We start from the raw sequence: 10,543 nt of genomic DNA on the forward strand, positions 1-10,543 counted from the left end.
GGCCTCCCAAAGTGCTGGGATTACAGGCTTGAGCCACCGCGCCCGGCTAATTTTTGTATTTTTAGTAGAGATAGGGTTTCACCATGTTGGCCAGGCTGGTCTCGAACTCCTGACCTCAAGTGATCCACCCCCCCACCCCTCCCCCCTGGCCTCCCAAAGTGATGGGATTACAGGCAGGGCCACCTGAATCTACTTTATGTTACAGAAAGATGCTCGCACTATGTCTGTGTTCAGTATTTTAAAATTTTACAGAATATTGTAATAGGGTATTCCATGAATGTGTGTAACACACACACACACACGTAGAGTTACCCATTTCCAATGATGAGAGAAAATAGTTGTGACTATATATATACGTATATGATTTGCACATATTTTCTCCCATTCTATAAATTGCCTTTTCACTTTGTTGATTGTGTCCTTTGACATGCAAAACTTTTAAAACGATGTAGTCTCATTTGTCTATTTTTGCTTTGTTGTTACCTGTGCCTTGGTGTCATAGCCAAGAAATCGTTGCCAAGTCCAAGGTCATGAAGCTTTTCTTCTATATTTTCTTTTAGGATCTTTATAGTTTTTGCTTTTATGCTTAGGTCTTTATTTTGAGTTAATTTTTGATCTGGTACAGTATAAAGGTCTAGCTTCATTCTTTTGCATTTGAATACCCAGTTTTAAATGAGTAGACAGAGAAAGAAAGATATATGGCAAAAGTATGTAAATATTCAAGATGTTGAAAATAGTTCTCCTTGAGTAGTAGAATTATAGGTAATTTTTGCTTTCTTTGTCTACTTTTCTATGTCTTAAAAAAAAATGTAAACAGTCATTGTATTAATATCTTTTCTGAAAGTGTCTTCCTATTTAACCTCTGTCTTTTCTCAGAAACCTGCCCCTTTAAAGTTATATAATAATAAGCAGTGTTAACAAAATAAGTATTAAGTAAATTAATTCTTCACCCATTTCTGTGTTTTTTCTTCTGGATATTGGTTAGTAGTGTACAAAATAATAAAGGGCAAGTAATATAAAGGAACACTGCTGTTTTTAAGAAGGCTTTAAAAAATACCCTTTTGGCATATTTGAACCTCTAATGATAGCTTTGTGTTACCTTCAGAAATTCAAAAAGCAACCAAAGTAAAAAGAAAGGACCACGTACTCCTAGTCCACCCCCTCCTATACCAGAAGATATTGCTCTGGGGAAAAAATACAAAGAAAAATACAAAGTAAAAGACAGGATAGAAGAAAAAACAAGAGATGGAAAGGACAGAGGACGAGATTTTGAAAGACAAAGAGAAAAGAGAGACAAGCCAAGGTAAGTAGGATTGTATATTTTTAACAATATTAACTTTTGTAGACTATAGAATATTTACTTTTCAGAAGCTTTGGGGCATTAGCATATTGGATATTTTAGTTTTGTTTACAATAGTGTGTATATTTATTTTAATAATTCCCATAATATCTATTATGATAATTCAGTAAGCATTAACTTTTACAATTTATATTTGAATTTTTTTATTGTGGTAAAAAATCATAAAATGTACCATCTTCATCATTTTAAAGTTTATAGTTTAGTAGTGTTAAGTATTTTTACATTGTGAAACAATTCTCCAGAACTTTTTTATTTTGCAAATCTGAAACTCTGTATCGATCAAAAAATAACTCCCCCTTTCCACCTTTTCCCAGCTCCTGGTAACTAACATCCTATTTTGTTTCTGTGAATTTGACTGCTTCAGATACCTCATATAAGTGGAATCATAGTGTTTGTCTTTTTTGATAGGCTTATTTTGCTTAGCAGAATGTCCTCGGGGTTTCTTCTTGCTGTGGCATGTGACAGGATTTCCATCCTTTTTAAGGCTGAATAATATTTCATTGTATGAATATGCCACATTTTATTTATCCATTCATCCATTTGATGGATGTTTGGGTTCTTTGACCTCCTGGCTATTATTGATAGTGCTGCTATGAGAATGAATGTGTAAATAATCCCTTTGAGACCCTGCTTTCAGTTCTTTTGTCTATATACCCAGAAGTAGAGTTGCTGAATCATATGATAATTCTATTTTTAATTTTTTGAGAAACCTCCATACTGTTTTCCATGGCAGTTGCACTGTTGTACATTCCCAACAGTACACAAGTGTTCCAATTTCTCCATACCTTCACTAACACTTACTTTCTGTTTTTGTTTGTTTTATAGTCGCTATTCAAATAGGTGTGTTTATCTCATTGAGGTGAGGTGTTATCCCATTGAGGTTTTGATTGGTATTTCTCTGATGATTAGTCATGTTGAACATCCTTTCATGTGCTTGTCGGCCATTTGTATATCATCTTTGGAGAAATGTCTTTCCAGTTCTTTGCCCATTTTTTAATTGGGTTGTTTGGGTTTTTTTCTGTTAAGTTCTAGGAGTTCGTTATATATTCTGGATATTAAACCCTTATCAGAGATAAGATTTTAAAATATTTTTTCCTATTCCATATGTTGCTTTTTTCTTCCACTCTGTTAATTGTTTTTCTTGGCATGCAAGAGAACGGTTAACTAGAGCCTTCACAATTCTTAAGTATGTTTTTTTAAACTATACTCTATATTTTACTCAGTCCAGCAGGTGTGTTTGTGAAAAGTACATGTAAATGTTTTTGGTGATTGACATTCTATCAGTAAAGCCTTTAGTTTTCCCTAATGGTTCTTTGTACTTTTATTTTGATATTGTGACTAAGAAGTCTCTGAGAGATGGTTCTTAACACCTATTCTTAGTTTATCATTTAAATGGCAAAAACATTTGTATTATGAGGACTTGAATATTACACAGGCTGATCCTTCATTTTCCAGTTTTTCTCCCTGGGTTATCCCTAAATGGTATGCATAGGACTCACCTGTTACTTAGTATGTAGACAAATCTGAACTTGGTTTTTTGTTTTGTTTTGTTTTGTTTTCATCTAAAGACATGAAACAACAGAGCTAGGAATACTGGAAGATTATATAAATAGCTGATCTGCACGCACTGGAGTTCTACAGCCATATGTGACAAGGTTGGAAAAAGACGTTTTGGTTTAGGAAGAGTTAATTTAATTACCAAGGTTCTTAGGTGGGGCTGTTATTTTCATTTGTCTCTATTACTTCGACTAAAGAAATTACAGGTGCACCAATTTTATTGAACCTCGCAGATGTTGTGTATTTTTACAAATGGAAGGTTTGTGGCATCCCTGAATTAAACAAGCCTATCAGTGCCACTTTTCTAATAACGTGTTCACTTTGTATCCCTGTAATTCTTGAAGTAGTTCAAGCCTTTTCATCGTTACTATATCTGTTATGGTGGTGGACTGTGATCAGTAATTGTCAACATTACCATTGTAATTGTTTTGAGGCATCATGAACTGCACCCATATAAAACAGTGAACTTTGTCTGCAAATGTGTGTGTTCTGACTGCCCTACTGACTGGCTAGTCCCCTGTCTCTCACCATCTCCTTGGGCCTCTCTATTCCCTGACACACAACGATTCCCTCTCAGTTCCCTGAGATGTTATTGAAATTAGGCAACTAATAACCCTACATGTAGTGGCCTCTAGGTGTTCAAGTAAAAAGGAAGAGTCTCTTACTTTAAATCAAGAGCTAGAAGTTATTAAGCTTAGTGAGGAAGGCATATTGAAAACTTAGGTGGCAAGCTAGACCTCTTGTGCCAGTCAGCTAAGTTGTGAATGCAAAGGTAAAGTTCTTGAAGGAAATTTAAAGTGCTACTCCAATGAACATATGAATGAGAAGAAAGCAAAACAGCTGTATTGCTGATGCGGAGGAAGTTTGAGTGGGCTGGATAAAAGGTCAAAGCAACCACAAGTGAAATCTGCCACAACATTCCTTTAAGCCAGAGTCTAATCCAGAGCAAGGTCCTAACTCTGTTTAATTCTTTCGAGGCTGAAAGAGGTAAGGAAGCTGCAGGAAAAAAGTTTGAAGTTAGCAGAGGTTACTTCATGACATTTAACAAATGAAGCCATCTCCATAGCTCAAAAGTGCAAGATGAAGCAGCACATACCGATGAGGAAACAGTGGCAAGTTATCCAGAAGATCTAGATAAGATAATTGGTGTTGACCGCACTAAACAAATTTTCATTGTAGTTGATACAGCCTTATTGGAAGAAGATGCCATCCAAGATGTTCACAGCCGGAGAGGAGAAGTCAATGCTTGGCTTCAAAGCTCCGAAGGACAGGCTGACTCTCTCATTCGGGGCTAGTGCAGCTGGGGGTTTTAAGGTGAAGCCAGTGCTCATTTACCATCCTGAAAATCCTAGGATTTTAAAGAATTATGCTAAATCTACTCTGCCTGTGCTCTTAAGTGGAACAGCAAGTATGGGTGGCAGCACATCTGTATACAGCATGGTTTACTAAATATTTTGAGCCCACTATTGAGACCTATTGCTCAGAAAAAAAGATTCTTTTCAGAATACTACTGCTTGTTTATGATGTGCCTGTTTACACAGGAGCTCTGACGGAGATGTAAGGAGAGAGTAATAGTTTCATGCCTGCTAACACAAAAGGCACCCTACAGCCCATGGATCAAAGACTAATTTTTACTTTTGAGTCTTATTTTAAAAATACATTTTATAAGGCCACAGCTGTCATGGATAGTGATTCCCCTGATAGATCTGGGCAAAGTAAATTGAAAACTTTATGGAAAGGATTTACTATTCAAGATGCGATTAAGAACATTTGTCATTCACGGGAGGAGGTCAAAATATTAATATTCACAGGAGTTAGAAGAAGTCAGTTACAACTTTCATGGATGACTTTGAGAGGTTCGAGACTTTATTGAAAGAAGTAACTGCAGATGTGGTGGAAATAGCAAGAAAACTAGAATTAAAAGTAGATCCTGAAGATGTAACTGAATTGCTGCAATCTCAAATCAGACTTGAACGGATGAGGAGTTGCTTCATATGGATGAACAAAGAAAGTGGTTTCTTGAGATGGAATCTACTCCTGGTGAAGATGCTAGAAACATGTTTTAAATGACAGTGACACCAAATAATTTAGAGTGTCACATAAACTTTGTTGACAAAGCAGCAGCAGGGTTTGAGAGTACCAGGTTTGTTTTTTGTGTATATGTGTGCTGTTTTTTGTTTTTGTTCTCGCTGTTACCCAGGCTTAAGTGCACTAGCGCAATCTCAGCTCGCTGTGTCTCGCTGTTACCCAGGCTTAAGTTCACTGGCGCCATCTCAGCTCACTATAGCCTCCGCCTCCCATCAAGTGGTCAAGTGATCCTCCCACCTCAACCTCCCAAGTAGCTGGGCTTACAGGCATGCATCACCACACTCAGCTAATTTTAAAAATTTTTTTGTAGAGATGAGGTCTCACTATGTTGTCCAGACTGATCTAGAACTCCTGGGCTCAAGTAATCCTCCTGCCTCAGCCTCCCAAAACGTTGTAGTTATAGGCTTGAGCCACCATCCCCAGCTGACTCCAGTTTTGAAAATTCTATTGTGGGTAAAATGCTATTAAACAGCATCACATGCTACAGATAAATCTTTTCTGAAAGGAGGAGTCAATTGATGTGACAAACTTCATCATCGTCTTATTTTAAGAAATTGCCACAGCCTTCTCAGCCTTTTGCAGCCTTCACCCTCATCAGTCAACAGCCATCAGCATCAAGATAGTACCCTTACCCACAAAATGATAACAACTCTCTGAAGTCTTAGATGATTGTTAGCATTTTTTTAAACAATAAAGTATTTTAAAAATTAAGTTATGTACTTTCTTTTTTTTTTTTTTTAGATGATTGTTAGCATTTTTTTAAACAATAAAGTATTTTAAAAATTAAGTTATGTACTTTCTTTTTTTTTTTCTTTTTTTTTTTTTTTTTTTTTTTTGGAGTTTCTTTCTCTCACCCAGGCTGGAGTGCAGTGGCGTGATCTTGGCTCACTGCAAACTCTGTCTCCCAGATTCATGCCATTCTCCTGCCTCAGCCTCCTGAATAGCTGGGACTATAGGCACCTGCCACCACGCCCGGCTAATTTTTTTTGTATTTTTAGTAGAAATGGGGTTTCACCGTGTTAGCCAAGATGATCTTGATTTCCTGACCTCGTGATCCACCCATCTCGGACTCCCCAAGTGCTAACAGGTGTGAGCCACCGCGCCCGGCCTGTACTTTTTTAGATATAAATCTATTGTACACTTCAAAGACTACAGTATAGTGTAAACATAACTTGTGTGGGCACTAGGAAACCAAAACATTTGTGTGGCTCACTTTACTGTGATATTTGCTTTATTATGGGAACCAAACCTGTTTCTGAGGTGTACCTGTATTAATGTTAAAACTAAACAGTATCTTTGTCACTGTCTTCAGATTGATAAGGAATGTAATTAAATTTTAGTGTCTAAATTCCTTTTGGAAAAAAATGCCCCTTAAAAATACTTTGAATGTTATAATGGGCGTATTAGTGGTGTTTTGTTTACTAGGAGGTGTTGTGCTTAAGTAAAATTGCGAATTCATTCATCTGACAGTACAAGTAGAAGTAATACAGTGATGGGGTATGTGTGTGTGTGTGTCTGTGTGTGTTTGTAAAATAGTGTTTCCAAATATGTGGGTTTTGGCTTTGGTTTTTTTTTTTGCCCCCCTCCAAATATGACCCACTAGGCTTACTGGATATAAGCAGTTGCTTACATTTCTTAAAGGATGGCTTTCTATTGAGTTACCCATTTACATGGCATAGGTGTGCATACACATGGCATAGGAGATGCAACAATGCTACACGATCCTCTGACTTTAAATCCTTCTAGCTTTTCTCTGTGACTCAGTTGTCCAAATTCAAAAATAAGTTGTAACAGTTAATGCTTACTGAATTATCCATGATTCATAATAGATAATTGTGTCTCAGTTGTCTGACCTTCTATATCAGGTGCTTCTAACCCGAAGTCAATTTTAGGGGTCTACAAGCTTCTTGAGTTATGTATAAAACTTTGCCTGTGTATGTGTTTTGGTGAGGGAGAGTGCCCATACCCTTCTAGAAAAGTTCATGATTTTTCCCCTCTCCAAAAACATGTTAGAATCATGAATCATTCTTGAAGCCTAGGACACTAACCTGATGTCAAGGATTTGAGTACTTTCCTCCCAAACTGTCATTGGCATGTCAAGTTTGTTAAAAATGTGCTCTTCCCAGAGTATTTGTAAGTTTAATAGAAAATTCTATCATGTGGTTAATTTTTAATTGAATGATTTGGAGACTTCAGCTCTTAAATGAATGTTATCAGTATCTTCCAACTTTACTCAGCTTTGATTTATTTATGCAATGTTGATCAAAACCTGAGTACTAGTCATTTATGCAGAGAAAAAGTCTTATGGATTTATTACTCTGCTTTCAGAAAATATAGCAATTTCCCATAATATTTTTTTAAAATAAACTTTCCATGACCTGCTCTTTACAGAGAATAGTAAAATACTATTTCTACCCCCCTTGTTCTCAGGGAATACATTCCAAGACCCTCAGTAGATGCCAGAAATGACAAATAGTGCTGAACCTTGTATATACGATGCATGAATTTCTTTTTCTTTATTCATAATTTCACATATAGAATATTCCTTATTGTAGATTTTTGCAACCTCAGCATACAGTTTTTCTTCCTGAGAACTCAAAAGGAAGTACTTTATAGCTTTTTTTTTTTTGGCATGTTCAAATTGCCAGCATCACTCCTCTTTGCACTTGGGGCCATTATTAAGTAAAATAAGGTTTACTCAAACTGCATAATTACTGCTGTTGCCAAACTGCAAGTCAATCTGATAACTGAGATGGCTACAAAGTGATCAGTGAGCAAGTGCATACAGCGTATGGTTACCGGACAAAGGGACGATTCATGTCCAGGTTAGGATAGAGTGGAACGACAGGAGATTTCACTGTGCCACTTAGAAGTGTGTGCAATTTATAAAACATATGAATTGTTTTTTTCTGGAAGTTTCCATTAGTATATTTGGACTGTGGTTGACCAGGGAAAGCAAAAGAAAAGGTAAGCGGGGCCTACTATGGTGGGAACCCAACAAACTAAACTAATTTTTTTTTTCCTGTAAATTGTTTAGAAGAGATGTAAATCAAAGGGAAATTAAGTTTATTTTAGGTATTTAGTCAGAAAGATAATTTTTGAAGGGAATACTCTGTGTTAATAATCCTAACCTATTATGCCTAGATAATCCTAAATTGAATATTTATGATGATCTTTTGGTAGATCTGTAATACTTGCTTTTATAAGTGTACTCACTTATATTAGTATATATTCTGTATACTTTCCCATGCCAAATCAGGAAAGTAATACATTAGTAGTATTTTAGGAACAAGGGTTTAAACACAAAATCTTCTTGGATAATAATCAGAAAAATCATCTGACAATTGCATGTAGCTCATTCTGCCAGATATTTTGGTTTCAGTATGATTTTACTGACAGGGATATATTTTAATCATAATGCTAGGTTGTAGGACTTTGTGGCCAAATGAGAAAATAGTACTCAGAGCATAGCTAATTAAAAAAAATCATTCCAACACAGTTACCTGAATGTAGAAATCTGCTTATTACTTGATAGTAGTTGTATCAGGTTGTTCTTGTATTGCTATAAAGAAATACCTGGGACAAGGTAACTTATAAAGAAAAGAAGTTGAATTGGCTCATGGTTCTGCAGGCTGTACATACATGGCTCCAGCATCTGCTTCTGGTGAGGCCTCAGAAAGCTTACTAGGAGGCGGTGTGCTGAAGTAAAAGTGCTAATTCATTTATTCATCCAACAGTTACTTGAGTACCTGTTCTAAAGCTGGTATTGCAGCAGTGAGCAAAAATATTTCCAAAAGCTCTGCTAGTATAAGTAGAATAATGTGGTGGGGTGTGGGTGTATGTGTGTGAAATAGTGTTTCCAAATATGTGGGGTTTGTAATATAGCCAAACATGATTATATTGCACACTAAGCTTATGAAAGGCTTATGTTAAGAATGAAATCATTTTATAAACATCAAAACAATTTGTTCACAATGGATAAAAAAGAAGCTTTTCACATTTAGTGAAATTAACCAAGGCTTGGACTCTCTTCAGTAGGTATGATGTTGGGAAAATTTGTTGAATTTGGGAGAGAAACTCATATCTAGAAAGATATTATGACCCTAAATAATTGTACTTTTAGCTTTTGTCCAACATGCTTTGCGAAATCGGAGACTTGAGGGAGGCTCTTCTCAAGTATTTTCAGAGAGGTTTTTAGTAGCAGCTGGTGGTTGGAAGTTTAGTCCTATTCCAATAGTTGATTCAGTCAGAAATGCATAATGTGGAGTCAATTCTGTAAAGAATGTAGGGCTGTGTTATAATGACATTAATAAAATAGCCCCCACCTGCACTGTCAAAATCCATCCTAATCTGGCTGTGGTTTGGTGCCAGGTTGTGGCATTTTTTTTTTTTTTTTTTTTCACTGATAGTTAAATGACCATGGGAAGAATTTTGGCTCCTGTGACTAGATGGGACTTCCAGGCCATTGGCAGTGATTTCAGAAATCTCCCTTCTTTGGCACCCAGTGGCCTGATCTAGGAAGGTATTATGTCTGGGAAATGCAGATCAGGGACTTCTGCACCTTCGTCTTCCAAAACTGGATTGCCTGCTGTTTCTTGGCCTGGATTGGTCCTCTGCTTCATATTCTTGCCACCCCACCCTATCCTATCCCCAGCAGAAAGTAGTAACTTTAACTGGTTCCACCAAGCGGAAGGAACCAGTTGTCTTATACCAGTGTGTGTTGTATTTGGGTTTTATTGTATTTTAAATATTGATTCTCTTATTCTGGGAGCTTAAAAACCATCCACGTGTGTGTGGCAGGAGTACCAGCTATTTGTCTTTTTCTAACCCTTGATCACATTGGTAGGTACAGTTTTTAGTTCAAGCCATGTTGTTGAATAAGTCTATGTAAGGCTCTTATCTTGAACCATGTTTCATAAAAGTATTAGTTGTTAAATTATTCTGGATTTGAATGGCATTAAAGGATGGGTTAATTTAAGGGTTGTCTTTAACATTTTTTATTCTTTAATTGAAACTTTTGAAATTACAGTTGACCCTTGAACAATGAAGGCATTGGGAGATCAACCCCCTGTACGGTTGAAAATCCTTGCATAACTTTTGGCTCCCCCCAATCTTAACTACTAGTAGCCCACTGTTAACTGGAAACTTTACTGATAACATAAACATTTGATTAACACATATTTTGTATGTTATTTGTATTATATACTGTATTCTTATTACAAAGTAAGCTAGAGAAAAGAATGTTAAGAAAATCATAAGGAAGAGAAAATATATTTACTATTCATTACGTGGAAGTGGATCATTATAAAGATCATCCCTTTAAGGAGGCTAGGAGAAGTGCAAAAAGGAGGGGCTGTTCTTGCTGTCTCAAGGCTGGCAGAGCCAGAAGAAAACTCACATTAGTGTGACCCTATGTTGTTCAGGAGCCAACCGTACTGCATTTGTGCATGCAAAAATGAAATCTGAACAAAATTATTAGTACTTTAGTGAAGATGTTCTTGTATTATCTAGAAGTTGTATGAGATTTTTTTTTTTTTT

The 10,543-nt window shown here is 36.3% G+C and overlaps 1 protein-coding gene across 2 annotated transcripts in view; it reads left to right on the top strand.

The window, feature by feature from the left end:
• The window catches only part of ZC3H13 (zinc finger CCCH-type containing 13), a 92,502-nt gene that overhangs the window by 50,741 nt on the left and 31,218 nt on the right, over window positions 1-10,543 (top strand). For both annotated transcript variants that reach the window (XM_011939943.1, XM_011939935.1), the window contains exon 8: window positions 1,106-1,303. In XM_011939943.1, the coding sequence (XP_011795333.1) occupies window positions 1,106-1,303 (198 nt within the window). The remainder of the gene's footprint in view (window positions 1-1,105; window positions 1,304-10,543) is intronic.

This window comes from Colobus angolensis, unplaced genomic scaffold (genome assembly GCF_000951035.1).
Source record: "Colobus angolensis palliatus isolate OR3802 unplaced genomic scaffold, Cang.pa_1.0 Scaffold101, whole genome shotgun sequence".
In the NCBI taxonomy this organism is placed as follows: Eukaryota; Metazoa; Chordata; class Mammalia; order Primates; family Cercopithecidae; genus Colobus; species Colobus angolensis.